We start from the raw sequence: 22,133 nt of genomic DNA, 5'->3' as shown, positions 1-22,133 counted from the left end.
CTATTTATTATCATTATCTTTTGAGTACCTATCTTTATCGATTTAATGACTTGATAAGCTCGAATTATATTTTATGGTTAACAAATTGAGAATTAAACAAGTTTCCATATGCATCAGAATATATAGTTCAAATTGTTTAACTTTTCGCGCGCTGTTGAGACGTTTAGGAGAATAATGTTCTTTGGTACCGGAATTTCATGTCGACGTGAACCATGATAATGGCCTTCCGTCGCGTGATTCGCCATCCTGATTTAACCTGATCGCCGCTTTTAAAAACTTATCGTCCCGATGAGGTGACGAGGTGTCGAGAGTATAAACTGCGAAAACTCTCGGATTTTCGTAGAAAGCGGCCCGTTCTAAGTGTAAACATGTGTCCTTTCTGTTTTTAATGAGTATATTTACCGAGCACGAAAATGGCCCAGGATACTGACGATATCAACTTGACCCCTCAAGAATTACAGATATTATCTGAGTTAGACAGGTGATTTTGAAGTGAATAAAATCTATTCTAATAAAGCTCGTTTTGACCTCTTACTTTGCTTTATATCAATCGTAGTTTCCTCGCTCTTCTATCAAAATATAACCTAAAAGTTTGTTTGACAGAATAGGCGCGTAATTTGATCGGTTCATTTGTAAGCGCTTGCTCCCCACTGACATCCTTTTCTATGCGTTTGAATACAACGAATATGATTAAAATCTCATTGTGTTTTTATAATTCATAATGTATTTGTTCGTAATCTCTAATATATTAGTTGACACATGAAAATGTGTTTATAACGTTATATAAACGAAAGTATTAATGCGAGCTACTTGTTTATGTGTACTTTGTTAAAAATTTATTATAAAGCAGCAATAAATAATGTGCAGTGTCGTTTGTACTTATATAAGAGGTTCTTATTATAATCTTTTATTTAACCAATGTATTTTTTCAATATGTGTGCAGTCGACAATTTGGGTTTTTGAAATTAAATTCACCGGAGCAAACAAAGAAAAAAGCTTTAGTTGTTCGTGCGATTAAATATCTAGAAAGGATGCTAGTCCAAGCACAAGCTGAAAAGCAACGTAGAAAAGCAGATAGTACAAAAATGAATCCTGATGAATTAAAGGACGATGATGAAGACAAAGGAATTAGTATCGATCCTAAGACATATTGTAAACTAGGGCATTTTCACTTACTTTTAGAAGATTATAGTAAAGGTAATTAATTGTTTGTGATAAGTTTTTATTGCTTTTCATTTACAATATTTTACATTTCTTTTAATTTCAACAGCCATGTCGGCATATCAAAAATTTTACTCCTTAAAAGGGGACTATTGGAAAGATGCTTCATTTTTATATGGTCAAGGACTTGTTTACTACCACTTCAATGCTTTTCAATGGTAAGTGATAGTGACATAACTTTTTCATTCAGTAGTATATTGTTTCATAATTGTTTTCCATTATTCTGCATGTTTGTGTTTTCTTGTACATACATAATATTTCATTCTGCTTCTTCGCTATTATTTTACGTCGAATAAGATAAATGAAGAATATTTTCAATTTCAATATGTGGTTTAAAACTTTCAAATACAATATAGTAATAATTTTATGCAGAAGAATATTTGCTAGGAATAATAAGTATATTAAAATACTTTGGAAATACGTAACTTATATTTGCGTTAATATCACCATTTTTTATGATGACTAAAATTGTCAAAATCGTAGTAACCTGTTATTAGAAAGAAAGCACAAAGTGTTTATTTAAACTAGTGCTTTGAAATGGAAGAATAAAATACGAATAAAAATCTCTACAGAAAAATGTTGTAATCTCTCATGAGAGTTGTTCACCTTGAAAAGGGGGCGTCGGCCTCTTCTTAGACGATGTACACATAGAGTTCATCGTTCTCATCTTGTATCCTCTATTTTTTTTAATTTCGCGCAAAATCCTGTAGGTAATGTGGTTTTGTTTCTCGATATCGATAAAGTAGAACGGTAAAGTACGATAAGGTAGATTACTTTCGGAAATTACGGTATGAGTTATCAGCAAGCGAATGCAACAACAGGTGTCGCTAATTTCGCTGAAATAGAGCGAAATGTGCCTACGTGTCGAGTCGTTTCATGGGTATGGCGACTAGGAAAGCGCGTGGGGGAAATAATAGGCCAAGTACGTATTTATTTCAATGGCCAGAATGATAATTTTCGCTATTAATGCATTATATTCATAGTTAGTGCACTGATTTACTACATTCGTTATTTCTTATCGCTGAGCAAAGTTAATAGTTTTTAAAGAATTCTTCGATATATATTTATGAATTTTCTTAACACATTGTAAGTACGTCTAATGTAGAGAAAATGTAAAACTTGTGCTATGATTAGAAGCTTACATTTTTAATGAATTTATTTAAAAAATTCTTTTATGGATTTTTCCATCCAAAATTGTATCGAGACCTATCGATTACGGCATGTATCGACCGCTTTGATAAAACTATTCAAGAAATGTAATTTAACTTTAATCGACATCAATTATCCCTGGTATATTCGAATTTCGTTACAAATCATTGCACGCGACTCGTGTGACATTTAGCATTGCCAAATTCAGAAATTGAAACGTTTTCATTAATTCTTCATCAGTTGCTTCAAAATAGCTCGTATGATTGCAGCACCATCAAATATTATCGCTTAATGCGGTTACGTTCATCATTCTTGATTAGCATCCGTGTCAGCGACCAGGTCAAAAGTTCGGTTGTCATATTACTATACTAATGAGAGTTCGCGTTATAAAAATCAAAGATGTGTCAAAAATGTAAAAATTTGATATTTTAAATCAATTACGTTTTAGCTCAAATCAAATTTAGATCTATCTAACATTGAAATGAAAATATTACTTTATTTTTTCTCTTTCTATTTTTAATACCTTATAAAATATTATTTCAACAGTGTTATGTTATTAATTAATTACACCAATTAGAAATTTGGCGTAAGTAATGTAACTGCAGATATTGTTACTGTTAACTTGACATTTCCTGTCAGGCAATCGGCTTTGTAGACGGTTAGGAGTGGGAATATCGATTTCCTGTTCAACCCTCCTTAACTCGGATGGTGCAAGATTTCCGTGGAACGAAACTCACAGTGAACTCCCTTTCGATCTTTCAGCATTCCACTCGACTACCATATACCATCTAACCGTTACCAATTTCTGTAATTAGCATTGTTTCAAAAGTATTACTTATTTAATAATACAGGGTGTTCCTTATAACGTAATAATATTGACCAGAGGATGATTCTACGTGCAAAGAGGAATCGGAAGTATGAAATAAAATCTTTTTGTTCAAGACCTAGTTTCCGAGAAAATCGAATTCGAAAATTTTCTTGGTATACATGTATATGTGAAGTTGGTCAATTAACGGGTGCGAATATAAGTAGAAAATGCAGAATAAAATTTTATCGTTAAAGGTCTCGTTAAAAAAAAAAAGTTATTTTATTCTTAAATACAATTGATCTTGATGGTATTCCAAATTTAAATGTATGAAATTAAACGCTTGTAAAACTACATCCTTTTCTTTTTCTTTTCTTCTAGAAACATCAAACGACGATAATGTTATTTAAATTGGATATTAAAGATTGAGTTTCACTGTAATTCATTAAACTCATATTATGTAGGAAAGGATTCTGTTCTGACAGTAAAAGTACAACTCGTTAAAAAATTACTTGGTCGAGTAATGCTTTTTCATTTATCCTCTGATTAACGGGAAAGCTGCTGCGGATTTCACGCTGTTCATTTTCAATATATTTGCCGCCATAAGTCACACGTTTTCACAGTAATCTGTATTTACGTGTTAATTGGACATATTTCTTTTTAACTAACACACATTTATTCCCATTATGTTTGTACATACAGTATCTCGTTATTCTTATCCAGCATCATATGATCGTTTCTAAAGTACAAGTTTTTTTTAATTTTGTCGCGTGAGTCATTCAGTAACCTAACTAAATTTCCACAAAATTTATGATTACTCTATCGCTATTCGTATCGGTAATAAATTATGCTATGTTTAAACTTTATAGACTGGAGATTTATATTTTATCTAAAAAAAAAAGTTGAGCAGAAAATATTATTCTGTTTACAGAGAAAGAATTGGTTAGGAAATCGTAAGTTTTATTTTATAGAGGATTTTATAGGGAAATCTACGTCTACGCTTAATAGTTCTATTTCTTTCTTGTCTTACATCTGCGGGTCAGTTGGTAACCTTGAAACATCAAAACAAATGCATAATCTTGGCGTAGAGTAATAGTGATTTTAATTTTAGTACAATTTATAGTAATACAGTACAAAATAGTAATCTTCGGATGGGTCGGAAGAGAAATTTTTCGAAAATGACTCTTTGTCCATGAAAATTTAACCAGCCCTGCTCTAATAAATGCTAGGTATAGCGTGTGATAAAAGAATGAAATTATTATTTCTCGTGCAACGTTGTCTGAAAGGAACGACCATATTGTGACGTACAAGGGTAATATCTTTCGTCTTTATCCTATTCGATAAACCGCAGACTTATTCAGTGAGTGAAATTGAATGGAAAATCCTCTCTGCGCGGATGCGTGAGGCGGTTTCCTTGGATATATTGGGTTTCAAAGCGACCGTTCAGGTGTGCAAAGTAGGAAGTACGTAACAGCAATTATTTGTAGTCCACGTGAATGAAAAGACAATTAGACGCGCGTATTCGCCATGTTCGTGAAAACAAAAAAGACCTTCGTCAAACACGTCCGACTCCTTTCTCCGACTCTGTGTCTCACTGATACTATTCGTAAAAAGGTCAGAATCTCCGATACGATATATAGAACATTTATGCATATTTCTACGAAAGGGAACCTAAATAGAAATTTTTTCTCACGAATCATACGTCGTAATAAATACTATTCTGTATTGGTGTTTTCAGCGTTTTCGCGTATTATGCGCACGTTGCAAATTTTTGAACTCTTGAATTTTCCAAAAAGAAAAAATGCATAAATGAACGATAATAAAATCGAGAAACATCAAACGCAAGGAAAAAATGGTAGAAGGGTACGTCGTGAAAATAAAAGTGTATTTCGTAATATGTAGCCTTGGATTTTGATCTTTTTCTCTCAAACTACCCCGTTTCTTCTAATTTTTTTTAATTCGCCTGCTTTTGTATCGTAAATTCTATGGGGATTCGTTCGTTTTTGTGTTAGCTTTCACTCACCCTGCGAATGGCAACAGTAAATAGAACTGCAAGGTAGTGTGCTCGGTAACTAAAGAAACTGGAACGGGTCGCTCGATACCACCGCGCTCTTGATAATTTTGTGTTTTGTTTGGAATGGTAAAAATGATAAATCTCGTTAAATAATTAAATCTCGGGGGATGTTGAATTTTTATTATATACGCGAAACGAATGATCGTTACGGCAAGGAATTTTGTCATTTCGAATTACGCGACTGTGCCTTCCAATTAGAAATGAACAAAGAAATGAAAGCAAATTTCTCTCTGTGATAGATTTCAGAGATACAGCAACGAAAGATTTAAAAAAAAATAGTCGAGTTACAAAATGTTGCATAGATCCTCGACTCACCGTAAGGCGATTATTAATATTTGTAATACAAAAAAAAAAAAAAAGAAAAATTAGCGCTATATATTTTCTTACATCTGATACCAAAAATTCAAGAATTTGTAGAGATAACGAGGCGATCGTTCTCTGGATCATTCATTTTCAATTCTTCCTCATTTAATTATATCGTGAAATAATTAATATGAAAAACAAAAGAAAAAAGGGAGGAGAAAAAGAAATACGTGAACGTATTGATTGCGTAACACCTGGTACTTCATTTTTCATGTTTTCATAATCAAAAATTGAAAGAAATTTGATATATTAATTACATTCGCGTGATAGGTTAGTTGGTTGCAGCGTATGGCACCACGTTTGCGATCGCGATAATTAGACGAATAGAGCCACGGTTCGTCGATAACAGAAATTACAAAGAGAAAATGGTTTGGCGCACGCTAACTCGCTGAAGTATCGACGGTGAAATGAATATTATGGTTTTTGTACCGTGAAGTTATTTCTTTGTTACCTTACATCACGTGACTGCACAAACAGGATGTTCACTATATGTATTTATAGTATTTTATAATGCACTGAAGCTGAAACGAGTTATTGCGACTTTCCACCTTGATTCAAACATCTCCTTTAAAGGTAAATCGATATTTATTCTCGAAAATAGCTTAATTTATAACAACGTGTAAATAGCTTTGGAAATTAATTGGCCTGTTTCTACATTTTAAACGATAATAGAAGATAATTAAGTCCTACAGGTGAGCCCTCTTGCACGGTAATTTAGTAGCTGATATCAATTTTGGATATTATTCGTAGATTTCTTTATTCTTATTGAACCTATCGTAATAAATTCGATGTAATAATTCGTTTCAACGGCTAAACTAAACTGTGAACCGAACCGTTGGTAATTATTAAATGCTTCTTTGAAATTTATTAGTATTGACACTAATCATGCCGATAATTTGTAACTTGGGAAATTTGACTAACGATATTAGTTCGATTATGCCCTAATTGTTTATACAATGTATTCATTAAATAACTTTATGAAAAACGTTTCAACGCAACGAAACAAAAACGTACACTCCTATCGAAAGATACCGAACGTACAATAAAAATTCAAGCTCTCTCGTTGGAAAATACTAAACACGAAATAAAAGTTCAAGCTCTCGTTGGAAAATACTGTAAACGTTAAATAAAAATTCGAGCTTTCATCGAAAATGATATTAGGCGCAAAAAAAAAAAAAAAAAAAAAAAAGAAAGAAAGAAATAAAAGAAAAGAATTTAATCTATCCACTGAAAAATGCTAAAACCTTTAATCGTAGTACGAATATAAAAAAATGTGTTCCATATTTAATAGTTCATATAACAATTATACGCGTACGCTTAATTATACTGAATATACCGAAATTAACGCGAAAGATTTCGATCGTGGCACAGTATAAATTTGTATACTCTGTAGAGTACTCGACTGTCTTTGGTCCGAAACGAAGGGAGGCTGCAGCAACCCCTTCTGTTCGATCGGCGAGCCTTTTTTTCGTCAACTTTTCACCCTCTGGCATTGAATGGAGCCAAATCTCCCTAAGGGTGATTCACGTGACGCGTGACTCGTCAGTTCGTAATCTCTCGTACGTGTGTAGTTCGCGTATTGTGCATTGTATCGGTGGCTGCAATATTTATAACGGGCCCGTCGCATTATACAGTCGTCGTCGACTCTATGCATGCTTCTGTTTTACCATCTATCGATTTTTCTTATTTTCTACGCGCCCGCGGCCCTAACAATTATAGAGGGATACGACGCGGCTACTTTCTTCTATCGTACGAGCAGGCTATTTGTATGCGTTTCAGCGTCTTTGAGCGATTGTCTCAGTTTTAATGGTATATGTCGGAAGCAGTCACAGTCAAACGTGAATTATGAGCAAGAGTGTGATAAATGTATGTACTGGGTAGTTTATGGGATGTCAAAATAGGAATACTTAATCATCTCGTACATGAACTTTCTACAATAAAAATCAGAGGTTATGCGCGCGTCCGCGCGCGCGCTCGCACGCAGCGGTTGTAACCCAAATTAAAATTGTGATGGAAGAGTTAACCTTAAAATTAGTTGGAACGACTTTGGTGGCGCTAACCGTTATAAGCAATCTATATTTTTTCGGTTACGTGTATCGATGATGGAAAATTAATTTTGCTCGCGGATAAACATTATCAGTAATGATAGAACATTTCTTGGTTACTGTTGATCGTTGTCGATGACGAAACGAATTTTCTTGTTGATTATTTGTCCAACATAAGACCGATCTTCTAGCGTTCAACTATTCTATAATTTGTGCTTTGAAATTCAGCTTCCTCAGGAATCATGCAAAAAATGATGTACAACGAAAAATACTTTCGAATAGGTCGTAGATATATGAAAATGAAATTACAGTGAAAAGAAGATAAATTGAAAGTACATTTAAAAAAAAGCAGAATCCACGTTGCTGTCGTCTTTCTATACAGTGAAATTTCTGCATAATCGTTTCGTTATTAGGTAACTATTTTGAGCACAGTTGGTTGATACAGCAGCCGGGCTGTTTGTCCGCCATGGCAGAGTGGCGTTGAGTCACGTGCAACGCATAGAGATGCGTTGCAGACGATCGATTTTACGGCCTCTCCTTCTACGCACGTGTTCAGCCATGTATAGTCACACATCAAATTGGCGATCGTAACAGTCCTTATCTGTTTCCCATGGGAGCACGATTCTGCCCTTCTTTACGTTTTTATAAAATTAACCTTTTAAGGGCTCGTTTGGTTTAAACAGAAAAATGAAAATAACACACTTTTTTTTATCTCGCTGCTTTTATTACGTAAAAAGTATTTTACTGATATTTTAGTAAGTATATGATGTTTTAAGCTTCTAGTTTTGTATTTATGGTAAAAGATCAAACGTACAAAATACGATTATTATTGAGCAGTAATATGGGGACGTAACCTTTTATTGAAATATTAGATAAATATTACGGAGATGTTGGGATTTTAATTAATATTTATACATACGTATATCTTCTTTTAACGGTGATCGTGAAATTTTGTCTAACAGCGTGGATATTTCGAAATTACGATAAAAGTTTCTTTAATGGTGTATTAGACATGAATTTCTCAAATTATATTCGAATTCGAGTTAGATAAAATACCGGTTAGCGATTCCCTGTCGTGCATTGTTCCATCGTTTCATCTGGAACATTTTTAGAATGTTAGAATAGGATGGTAATTAAGCTTCTCGTCACTGTCAATTACCTTAGACATTGTCATAGTTAATCTCGTCAGTCATCCATGCAATTATACATTTATCTTCAATCTCCTTATTGTGTAATTCACCGGGTTATTTTGTACTCCTCGTGTCTGCCAGTGGAAAAATAAAACGTGGCAGTGACACGTTAGCATTATAACGAGATCATTTTGCTTTAATATGTTCATCGTACAATTTTTATGTTATTCCATGATACAATATCTTCTTAAAATAATAGACGAAAAAACAGAAAAAGATTTCAGCGAAGAATGAAAATAAAATATACAAATAAAACAATAAGTAAAATTGTTATAAATTTTTTATTAAGTATTTTTAGAATTTAATGTAACGATTTGCCGAAGAATGCAACTGATGTTTTTTCATTTAAAAAGTCTTCTTTGTTATTCTACCGAAACTCAAAAAAATGTTTGAAAGAATATTTTCATTGCTAAGGTTAATACGATCTTAAGGAATTTTCAATTTTATGCAAATCTCTTCCACGGTATGAATATTCAAGAAGCTTCAAAGAAATAAATGTAGCCGTAAAAAACATAAATCGAAGGATATTTGAATACAGACGCCATAAAAGTTCTTAGTGTCAACGAATTTTTGTTACTGAATCATATTTAAGAAATGACATAAATAAATACGTTTTCTTCTCAATATAATAAATATATATTAACCAAGTATGTTTCTTTTCAAAATTTGCATATATCGATCATGTATAGAAAAAATATTCAAAATATTTCAAAAAGATTTTATCATGGATAGAGTGCTATAAAATTTGTAAATATATGAAATTCCATTTTCATATTTAAAGAATGAAAAATGTATAAAACTGTACTTTTCATAGGAAAATATTCAAAATATCACGATTAAATTTTCACTAGTGTGTATGCAGAATATGCAGAAAAGTTCTATGTTTTTACTACCATCCTAAAAAAAAAAAAAAAAAAACAAAAAATCTCAGTTCTATAAATAGAATATTCGAAATATAACGGAGTTCGATCAGTGTAAGTAGAATTCATACTAATGATGGCATACTAACTAACTAAGAATGGCATACTAATAAAGTAGATTTCATTTTTACAAGTCTAATACGCAAATTGTATAAAGTTCTACCTATTTGCATGCAGAATATTAAAGACACGAAATTCTATTTTCAGAAATAGAATATTCAGAACGCATAAAATTCTACCCACGAATGGCTACCTATAAATCTATATTTTTGAAATTAGCGTTGTGTCTAAAACACACACAAATTTTATTTTTCCCATTCATTGACATAAATGAACGGCCTGTGTACTTAAAATGTTACAAGCGTAATAAATGTACATACATATACATATTTATTAAACTCATTCAATTTACTATTATCACAAATAGAGTACACAAAATAGAATGGCACGTGTCCTCCAATCGACGATAATATGCAACGATTCGAACGATCAAGAAAAGAACCGAACGTTCAACAGCACGTACAAAATTCAGAGACGACAAGGGCAATTAATTTAAATACTTATCTACCCGTTGGCCACGTGTTTCCAACGCGGGGAATTAAACTAAGGAAGCAGTCTCTTAGCAGTCGGCGGTTCGCATTTATTCGCTCTTATCGCGCTGACTGTTGTAAGTTTCCTGAGGAGGAGAGGCACCTTGCACGTGAGACTTTTCACGAGGGCTACACACGTGTACGTCGTTGTTCAAACGACATGGCCGCTGCACCCTGCCGCGTACGCGTGCAGCAAGGTGCATGCAAGCTCTGACCCAGATCGTACGATCGATATTCCCTGCCCCAGATACGCTTACAGAGATTAATATTTTTTCCACGCAAGCCTGACGATGATTGACCCCCCCCTCCCTTTCCACGAACTTCGTATTTACCGTCATTTCGAGTTGAGGTCCTCCTGACCACGTTTCAGGATTAATCCTCGCTACGCTGTGCTGTAATCGTGTGTGATATTGTTGAGCTTGTTGATTTGGGTCTCTTAAACGGTAAATAACTGCTACCTATATGACGAAAGAATTATTTTAGGTTGTCTAATATGTTTGTTTTTCTTCAAATTCTGCTTTTTTCCCATACGTATCCTTTTAGCACAATTGTTTCCTTTTAACTGGTTCGTATCCCTAAAAACTACGTATACAAACGATAATCATTTTGATATATCTTATTGCGCTGTACAAAATTAAATTGTATTTTAATGAGGTGCGCTCTACTCCAATGATTCGTACGTGTAATTTCACTGCTTGTGAAATCAGCCATACAAATTGATGCTTACAATCTCTCGAATTACGCACGCGAGTCTGACTTAGTCGCTTAATTTGGAGTCATTGATCTAGATTGATCTTTGAAATTCATTTCTCGCTGCTAACTGATTTACAGATTACTTGCTACGATTGGCCGTATAATTGGACATAAAATTGGACATAAAATAAGCTGTTTGAATAATTCTTCGTATAATGAATTACATCCGAAAAATAGAGGGGAAACATTTGCATTAAAAATTACTTTTAAGTAATTTTTCAAAGATATTGTTCTAATCTTCTTCTATTCCAGCTAATTTATACCATTTTTAGCATATTTTCTTTTTAGAGATTTGTGAATTAATGTTTAAAGAGACCTTCTAATACCGCTGAATCAGTATAAGAATACCTTGAGAATTTGCATCAGATTCTAAAAGAGTTATGAATAATTACATAAATATGTTGCCTAGCGGCAATTGTTATTAAAAGAGAGGAATATTCATACATGTTAAGAACCTTTGGAGACAAGAAATTAGAATATTTCTTATTCGTTCGCAAAGATATTGAAATCACTGGAATATTTTTAATATTTCTATAGATTCAAGCTAAATATCGTAAGACGATTAAATTTTCTCAGAAGTCCCGTTAAAAGCGAAGAAATCACGGCAGCCTTGCATAATTAAATACAAAAGTCTCTGTTCATAGCCATTGCTATAAAAAATCTTTATTAACCATACGCAGCATAAATCGTACAATTTCCCACGATACTCTTCCAACAATTACACAAATGTTCCAAATGAGAATCAACACGGTGCAACCGAACCAACTTAAAACCTAACCGACAGCCTAAGCTGCTCCTTCATCCACTCGAACTTCCATCTTCGGTACAAGCATCGACGCCACCATCCGGATGGCAATGACCGCTATTCCGCTTAGTACGTCGTTCGTTTCCGTCGAAATTCCGATTCCGCATCGGCACAGTCGACAACGCGGCTCCCAGCACCGAGCGTCAGGTGGATCAGCGTCGAACTCGAGCTGTTCCTCCTCCGGTGACGTGCAACTGCTTCTCGCCGGCTAGGCTGTTGTATGCAAGTGTTACCGTATAGGAGGGACAACGAGGACAACGACGTCGACGGCGGGTGGCAGGGAGTCAGAGTCGTCTCGGTATTACTTCGCGGATCGTTCGGCGAGGTCATGGTCAGCCGGCGTGCTGAAACCGAGAGTCAACAAACTCTGTGTAAGCGAAGAGAGAAGCGAAGCCAGAAGCGGCAAACCAAGAGTACCACCGTTCGGCCATCCAGCCGGACAGTTAACCAGTCTGCCAAACATAACCCCCTGTGTGTCCGTTCAGCCGTGAGTTCCTCGAGGAAAGCCGCCCACTGCTAGCGGATTCTCTCTTGCTCTCTTCCTCCCTCCACTTTTCTTTCTTCTGCTTTCTCCTTTCCCCGTCGTTTCTGCTTTGGTCCCTCTTATCTCTGTCTTCTTCCTTTTATCCTTGTTCTTCTCTGTATAGCGAGACCTCCATCGCTAAAAATAAATTCGCAATCATTATTTATAGCCAGCCCCGTTGCTTGAGGTTATGGTTGCACCTGCAGGTGCAGCAAGAGCGTGTCTTTTAGTAATCTCTCCTTCTGGAAACGAGATCCGTGACCTATGATCGATTTAGTGGTCATCGATCTCTGTTTGATGTATTTGATTTGGATAGTAGCTGTGAAGGGATGTTGTACGAGTAATATTGGAAGCTCTTGGGACGAGTTAGCCTTTTTGCAGAGAAAGGTAATTTGCAGGAAAACAAAAATGTGACAGAAATGTGATATGTTGATTACATTTCTGTACTGTTTGCTAAGCTATGCCCACGTGTGCTTACGTTGAATGCACGTGAGCACCGTTTGGTGAATCATTCTCCCCTTACAACGCGTGACACATTATATGTTATATACAAACTGTTAAAAAAGAATCGATGGCTTGAAAAACTCATAGTTTTCAAATTAATATGGGTCTTACAACTAATTTCTTTAGCAAAATTCACTATTATAGTTTTCTAACGTATAATTAGCAATCTCACATAGCGTTGGTAACAATTGCCAATGATTATCAATACGATAAAAATGATCTGTTGCCAACACAACAATTTCACATAATTTACTCCAGACGTATCAAATCGCCAACGTCTTAGCAATCTCGTATTAATCATTCTCCAAAACATAGCCTTAAGATAGCCAAAAAAAAATGTTGTGCAATTTACTCTTGACGAAAAGAAATATTGATATGACATGATATGATATGATATATGCATTTATACTGCTCAATCTCTGAGAATACGCGTGTTTATGTATACAGCCTGAAGCACGGCAAGTTTATCGACATTGGTACTTGTGACGTCGCGATTTGCGGTGGCAGCGCCCTGGACGGGTCCGTGCCTCCGCGAGCTGTGACGTCATTGGGTAGCGGGGCGAGCCGTGGGCCAATGGACGCGCGCCACGTCATCGCCTGCCTCCGCTCTTCGGAGACGGCGAGTCACGTGACGTCACCAGGGACGACACGGCACTCTCCACGAGTTGAATGACCCCTACAGACCAAGTTCAATACACCGACGAGGAAAGATACGAGCGATACGACCCGCAGACCTGCGGAGTCTACCACCATAGTTCCTCCGGCGCTCGCCGTTTCGTCCGTGTTCGAAGGAAACAGAGTCTTCCTTCTACTGCGTTCCGCGCGTTCAGCTACGCTCGGCTACGCTCGAGTCGTCTCGGCTCAATTCGGCTTTCGGGAATCGGGGAGCCATTTGGCCCATAGATTCGGGCTAACTTGCGTTCGATCCGATGGACGCTCGCATTCGATGACTGCCTTCGTGGTTTCGAACAGGATTCGAATAGCCAGTCGAAATTGCCCGAATTTTATCGAGGAATCTCAATTATCGAAGAATCGAGTTTGTAACTTGCAATTTGATTAGTACATAGATGTTGTATTGGGAGGAATCTGTATCGTGTACATGGTTTATGGTAGATTGTATTTGTCGGAGGGCACTTTGGGCTTTTTAATAGTTTAATGCATATGGGAGATGCTCAGGCCGATATAGAGCTACATGTGTATTGCGTGTTACCTAAGGGTTAATCATTAAACGAGAGGTAATACGAGATGAAAGATACATGTAAAACGTAATATACATAATTATTTTTTAAAGTAGTATACTGGCAATTTTATACGCAGAAGTTTGATCGTTTATTTAATTTTAGCTCGTTGTATTTGATTCGCTATCAAATTAATTAATACTATACAAATTTGCATAAGTAAAAAAGAAATCCATTTTTGAATATCTTTCTATCAGATTATTGACAAGATTTTAATCAAGTAAAATATTAATAAAACGATTAACCAGTTCTAGGTATATGCTGAAGGAATTGAATTAAATATTGAATATATTTGAATGTACAATGTTAAACATTGAATGCGTAGAAATGTACAAATGTTAGCTATTAATGAAATTGCGTTAAACTTCTGATAACGATTGAATAACGATAACTCGAAAGATAGACGAATGGAGTTTAGCACGTTGATTGCGTAGAATCATTTTAGAGAATTAGGTTGTGCGTCGTGAGACCACGTGACCTTTATTGCTTAATAGATCGTTATGTGAAAAGCGAATCTAGGTAATGTCATTAAATTGCAGGATATTCTTTATTAAGAGTAAACGTAACGAATGCACCTTCTTTCTTAATAAATACGCGTGTTGTGTCCTACCTTGCGAAATTCGTTCGATAGAAACGCATGGCGGAGCTGTGACGAGAAATTAAATTATGCCGCGTTTACAGGAATAATTATTCACGTTATCTTTATATTAGGAACTTTGATCTTTTTCAACAGGTCTTTTAAATTTCCAAAATTACCAATTTTTATAAAATTTTACTAGTGCATACAAAATTGTGCAGAGGTTTATTTTCGAATTATCGTACTTTCGAATTATAGGAACACATTAGAAATTGAAAATCGATGTTAACGTTTAAGGTTGAAATTTAAAGTTGGAGCCATAGGATATTTAGATGCTCTTTGTGCGAGATATATACCGTTATTTAGGTCGAGAGACCCGAATTTACTATTCCACGAAAATATCTTCGTTGCTATGAATTTCAAAAAACACACGACGAAACAGGAATACAGAGCGCTGAAAATGAATCGAACGGCGCGCGGGTCGGCCGGTTTCGTTGAGATTCGTTCTGGAGAAAAATCGCTTTTATTTCGGGCCAAACGCATCTCGATCGGTCTGTTTTTATTCATTTAGCCGGCGAGGAAGTTAAAATTAGTCGTCGCGACGTTACATCTGGGAGTCAGTGACTCCTGTGTGCGAAATGTTATTCGCATTGCGCCAAAGAAATCAGTTATGCGCTGCACTTCTTCGTGCGGAGGACAAACATGTCTCCAGCTGTTACCGCTCGCAATAAGTTTTCGACTAAACGCAGTAGTACGAAGCCGAGCGAAACAGCCTGGTACAATTTTCGAGATGTAAAATATTTATGATACACTGCGTCTCGTAACCAGCCAAAATTAAAGAAGACACGATACATTAAAATTCGTGGGAAATTTTACCAAGAATAAACACGTTTATCGTTGGCTTGATTAATAAAGCGTAATTCGATTTGGTCGATTCGTTTGCTTAATTTATTAAATTATAATTGTTGGCCATTCGATCGAAAACTTATTACCAAACACAATGTATTCTATTATAGTCTTATGATATTTCCAGAGAATAAATTCCAACATGCAGATTATTCGATAAATAAACTATACGTACCGATAAATTATACGGTGCAGCCGAGCGATTATTCACGGTGGCCGCATGAAAAGGCGCCTTTAAGCATTGTTAAAGCAAGACTGAGTATCAGTGGGAAATATTTCTTAAGCAAATACGGGATGGATCGGTGGAAACCGACCGCCATTACGTCTTCTGCTGGGCTCACGTGGGCAATGGAAGTGTGTTAACAAAAGGCAGGTGCCTTTCAAAGAGTAAACCCGGCAACGGTGAAGAATTTTTCTTCCTCTGAATTTTCTCCCATGGCAAAGTATTTTCATAGCAGAGCGTTTGTTAAGGAATTATGAGGTTTCTTAAAAATTAATTCGTACTACGTTTTCGGCTACTCGTGAAAAGCTAATGGATCCACAAAGTAAAAGTTTACTTTCTTCTCGCTAGACGGTAGTTTCCTGAATTAATTAAATTGTGGCTGTTGCTTCTAGGAGTACATCTTTTATGAGCGTCTTTATTATACGCAACTAGACGCGTATATTATCTCGAATATTCTTTACTTTCAAATGGATCGTCAAATTAATTACTTTATCGTTATTATGTTATTATTTTATCCGTTTAAAGAATCATCAATGATTCTTCCATACGAAAGTTGCACTGTAGGGGATATATATATATAAACACAAATATATATATATCATACCCCATATTTCGTCCTCTTAGCTATTAGTCCGAGTTTTCGAGGGATAGAAGATACGAAGAACGCGTTAGTTTCGTAATTACTCTGCATCAATTGTACGAATGTGTTTTTAATTCTTTCACTGCATAAAAAAAAAGAAGAAGATAGGAGATTGTCGAGATCGGACGAATAGAATACAGATCGTTTCTTGCAGCTTCCGAAAATTATTCACAATCGCGTAAATTCAAATGGCCCATTAGTCGAAGGAAAGATAACGATCTAGAGTTACTTGTAACGAGCCTAGTACACGATGTGCCCAGTTAAAATTCATTTGGCGCATAAGCAGGCAATATTCGACCGCGAACAACCATCCAGCCCAGATCCTGCGTGTTTCCCGGTTGAAGTATGACACCATGCTGTGCAATTTATATGCATCCATTTGTAATAGATGTCGTGAAAGTAAGTTGGCACAAGCACCGGTTTCCGAGGGGGGAGAACGACAACCGCCTCACGAACACGTGGTTAAAACGAAGTGCGTGTTACGGCCACGTGGCTCGCCATCTGATAAGACCGGTTCTAACGTGAACGTACTCGCCACTTAACTTAACTAACTGGCCATTTTCTTTGCAGGCCATCCTTAAAAAAGTTCTCGCCGATCGCGATCGTGTCACACATACGCTTATACGCTTTACACGGTGGCTCACGAAGGTATTTCAACGCTCGTAGAAACATTTTTTTCCCTACGTACGAACATCGTATACAACGTTTCGAGATTTCATTATCGCTGTAATGAGATACGATTGGCACGATCGAGTCGATGAATTTAGAGACGAGCTTGAAAATGTACGATAGAAATTACGAATTATTTACTAGAAACGTGTACTCGGCTAAAGCTTCGCGTATATACTCGTGACTAATCATCGTACAATTTACATATTCGTTTGCTCGTTACATCCATCGTTACGTATAAGCGAAATTAGATTATCCTTGCGTTCAACGATATGTCATTCGAATATGTATTTTATCGTTGTTGTATCGTTGATCAATAGGCGAAAACTTAATCGAAGAGGACATATTTCGTGATAGTCCTCGAGCGCGTAGGGTTAATCAATATACATATGTATCTCGTCGTGTTATCGAAAACTCGATACATATTTGAAAACGATAACGCGATGTAGTTTATCCGTGAAGCAATCGTTTCCGAAAAGAAAGAATTGCGGCGCGTATATCTGTGGAAAATAATTGCTGGCTATCGTTGGAAGAGGTCCGAATATTCTAGGCCGCTTATCTAGCCTAATTCCGTTTTCCACGGAAACACTGTTACTTTCAGCGGAATCGATAAGTCAACTGGAATGGATCGGTTTCGTTGGAGGCGAGACGCCGACGTTATACGGCAAAAAGCAATCGATCATGCACCGGTGAAAACGTATGCAAGTTGCCACGTGTTCAGAGACACGAGGCTGTGGACGAATATCGATGCACGTGGGCTTAAAGCGCTCGATTAGCGGCGTTTAAAGCGATCGCGAGCGTTCGGGATCCAATGAATTTTGTCCAGAACGTTGCCCAGTTTTTCCCCGGTTTTATATTGAATTTTTTTATAAAAATAATATCTGTATACGCGAATGAATTGAAATATTAATATTCTCCCTTATTTTCAATTTATACGTTACGCGTAACCCTGTTAATGTAATCCTGACGTAGTATCAAAGTTGTTACGATATTTGACATTTTTTTTCGTATTAATTAAATGTCCTTCGCTCTTCTCTTTCTTTCGTTATGTTATCTTTTAGAAGGAAGCTCGAACACCTTAAGATTGGAATCGTCAAAACATTCCGGAGATTGAAGAAAATAAGTAAAAAGTACTTATTTTCTTTTGTTCTGCCTTTACTGCCGTTTGTTTATCTACAACCTCGGTCGATACTAAGTGACCTATAGTCGTTGGAATGTAAATTCCATTTACTCATATTCGAACCACGTATCGAGTAAGCGAGCAACGTTATGCGCAAAGAAGTCTCATTTTCCTATGCAAAATACATTTTCTTTTTAAGGTATTATATACAGCATGTCCATTACTGATAGTCAACGCAAAAAGTACGAGCAAATAGCGATTTGATGTCGGCTAGAAAAGCACGAAACAAAGAGGTGTGTAGTTGCCATGTATCGTAAAGATACAAACAAAAGTTACCTTCATAGCCGGTGCTCTCCAAAGTCTTCGCAAGGTAACGTATTATAAATATCGACACCATACGATGCCCACCTCGAAGTCCTACCACATTTGTCTCAAACATCTTCTCGTATCGTGCACGGTTTTACTCGAGATGTTTCCAGGTGAAACGAGCACGCTGTATATTGCCTATTAATATAATATATTGGACTATCGCCTATAAATAACCTGTTTTTTTCTATATTTATCTGTATTTACAAAATATTTACTCGTTGCACTTCGCGCGTCTCACCTTATGCATACGTTAAGCATATCGGACAAATTGAACTTGATACAGGCTCGCATGAATGCAAATCGTGTGAAATATTACTCGCAGAACCAGTTTACCGTAGGTAACAGTACGCAACTCTTGCATTGTGTAAAATTCCGATTACTTAATCGGGCCACATTGACGAGATATCTCGCGGCCCGAAGTTGTTTGACGTTTTCCACGAGATATCTCGCGTTTCCTGATATCAGCCCTCCCTCCTATTTGTATTGCTCGTTCGATGAAAAATAAAATCGCGCACGCTATGGGAGTCTGAGTTGGGTTGCACGGTGAGAATCGAAAGCGAATGTTACCACCTTATAAAAATATCGCTCGTATAATATTGACTTATCTATCTACCTATCTACTTACCTATGATTTTTACTATTCGTTCGTATTTCTACGTGCTTTCTATCTTTTCGATGAATCCCCAATTTATGCAACGTACGTGTGAAAGTTTTGAAATATATTTCGTACCCTCGGTGCATCGAACACGCTCATTTTTCCAGACTCTCGCTGTGTTTCTGTTTCAAGCGAACGAAAACCATGGTATTTAACCAGCTCTTTCGTAAGCTCGTAAAACAACTTTTCTTCTAAGCGCAGATGAAACTAGGTTTATATAAATTGTTGCTTCGAGTCATTTCGTGTTAGATGACGTAAATGGATGATACGAGTTCCAAATCAAGCTTCCTACTCGCTCTTGGTTCTTAATTGTTAATTATTTATAAACGTTTAGATTCTTCTCTTACAATGAAAATCATCACTTTCAGTTTCCTTTTCGTGTATATGACTAATTTATATATTATCAATTTGTATATATTTTATACAATTATTTTATTTCATCATCCATACGCTACGCGGATATACATGAGACTTATTTTTAACTTACAAACTTGTTTAAAACCGATACAGCCAGTACAATTAAATATATCTTCTACGTAAATTGAACGTAACGCTATACAATCCTTTTTATAATTATTTCTACTTAATACAATATATCTAAATACTCGGTAAAAGTTTAATAAATTTACTTATCCTCCCAACAAAATATTAATACTTAATAATTAAATTATAATCAAAATATTAATATAAAATTCTATAGGGTCTTACCGTCCCATAAACTAATTTCAGCATTTTCACTAAAAATTTAAATTAATTAAATATATATGAGACAGTGTATATTTCATTAACTCTTTCATTCCAGTTTTTAATTAAAAAACAATTGATTATGCTACCTTTGTACAGTCAATTATACTGCAGCCATTAAATTTTTTAAAAATCATTGAGCAGAATTGACTTAAAATTATTATTCAATAAGGTTGGTTGTTATAATAATATGAAATGTTAATTAAAATGGTTATGGGTCACCTATAATCAAAAAATATCAACGACGACTCAATATACGATTAATACTAAACGATAGAATTATAATCGTATGGATGTTACATCCATAAAGGACATATAAAATTCATTTGACGGTCAGTAGTTGATATTAAATATCTTGTTCGAACTTATTGCTTCGTCTGATCGTATGTGTATCAAGTATTATCCTGTCGTAAAATAAACTTTCGTTCAGCCATTCGGATTAGGAACGGGGAACGATTTCCTGTTCCCGGTGGGCTGGCGTGTTCGTTAAAAATAATTAAATCCGAGCTGAAAGTCGCGCACCCTCCGCCGTTTCGAAAGAAAGAACCGAGAAAACGAGATTGCACTGCGCGTGTGTATTTTGGTAACGAACCTCTACGCTGGAATTTTCGCCCTTTCCATTCCATTCCGACGAACGGCACTCATCTCGCTCGAATTCATTCCACTGACTGCGTGAAATAAGTCGGAAAATTATTTTTTTCGCCTTTCAGGCAGAATCGTAGACAATATTAACTGTCATGTGGTTGGCCGTTTTTCTTTTTCCTCGAAACATCGCTGAGCTTTTTTCCTTTTTGGTGCAACTTTGTCGGGCTTTTTGTTCAGCTTTCCCGTTTCGAGATGAGGCGCAGTATATGATACTCCTGGTTTTTAAAACTCTAAATAGAATCAATCGAGATTTTTAACGATACTTCGGTATCTCTTTCAACAAAAATATTTTCTTTAAAATATCTTCTAAACATTCCACTCCGATACGGTTTTGCTCGAAAAGGCGAGAACACTCGAATCGAATGCGTAGATCGTCGTCTATATTTATGTGTCAAAAAATCGTACAGTTCCATTTAAAATAACAAAATAGGATAGTAACATATAATGCTCGTTTGTATCATTTTATTTATTACGTGTAACGCGATAATCAAAATTCTGCATTGATGGGTTCTTTCAATGAGAGCATTTTTATACTTTGTATCATTTTTTATGTAGATTTTTTTTTACAAAAAAAAAAAAAAAAAAAGAACGTTCAACAGCATACTAAAAGGGCTGCTGATACATTCACATCGCCGCGCGAATATTCAGATTTCTACCGCGGTATTAAAATTTATTTCCTCCGGCATGTGCTTTCGCTAAAATTCTGCTGGGAAATATATAGTATATAACGAACGAAAATGTATAATTTAATGCAGTTAAAAACCTCGTATTATTAAAAAACGACCAATTCGTTGGTTCGCTAAATAGCGGTGGTGTAACATCAATACCAGTGAATCGATATGTTAATTTAATCTTGCTCCATCGAATACTTAACTCATTCTTACGCTTTGATAAAATTACGCCAATAATTCCATGTGATTATCTAAAGACGACATATCCCGTGTAATATCGCGTCCGTTCCCCATTAATTATCCGTTCATATATCTAATGCCGATATTTATGGAATCACGTCATGGCCAGAGTGTAACTTCAAAGAGTGAAGTAATCGCACTCGCTGCGCTTGTTTTTATGTAACTAACCTTCGCCTCCTGTCATCTATTCCCATTCACTGTACATAACAGGTAGAAACTGATTCCTCTCGTACAACTTTCTCGGGCCATCTCTCGTTCATAAATATCCCAGCACTTGTGTCAACTTCGAGCGTATGTACGATATACAATGTACGACGCGTACAATGTATAAATGTTACTAAAGTGGAAGAATTGGTGACGAATTAATAATAACTAGTCTGTAGATGTTTTATGTAAACTCAAAGTTGCTATGAACATTGCCAAAGAGGTGAAACTTAAATATTGGATAATTTCATCCAGTAAATATTGGAAAAAAGAAAGAAGAGGTTCGTGGT

At 35.8% G+C, this 22,133-nt stretch overlaps 1 protein-coding gene and 1 long non-coding RNA gene across 2 annotated transcripts in view; one reads left to right on the top strand and one right to left on the bottom strand.

The window, feature by feature from the left end:
• The first annotated feature begins 194 nt into the window (after window positions 1-194).
• Window positions 195-22,133, top strand: part of LOC100646833 (histone demethylase UTY) — a 143,183-nt gene continuing 121,244 nt past the window's right edge. Inside the window, exons 1-3 of the mRNA XM_048409487.1 lie at window positions 195-481; window positions 944-1,197; window positions 1,271-1,379. Coding sequence (XP_048265444.1) covers window positions 414-481; window positions 944-1,197; window positions 1,271-1,379 — 431 coding nt within the window. The 5' untranslated portion in view covers window positions 195-413. The remainder of the gene's footprint in view (window positions 482-943; window positions 1,198-1,270; window positions 1,380-22,133) is intronic.
• Window positions 8,345-11,553, bottom strand: LOC125385827. Its single transcript, XR_007225497.1, has 3 exons — window positions 10,336-11,553; window positions 8,817-8,921; window positions 8,345-8,754 (listed from the first exon to the last, which is right to left on the bottom strand). It is a non-coding gene; the product is annotated as an uncharacterized LOC125385827 (long non-coding RNA).

This window comes from Bombus terrestris, chromosome 10 (assembly GCF_910591885.1).
Source record: "Bombus terrestris chromosome 10, iyBomTerr1.2, whole genome shotgun sequence".
In the NCBI taxonomy this organism is placed as follows: Eukaryota; Metazoa; Arthropoda; class Insecta; order Hymenoptera; family Apidae; genus Bombus; species Bombus terrestris.
The sequence above is the reverse complement of the archived record's forward strand: the minus strand, read 5'-3'. Positions and strand labels throughout refer to the sequence as shown.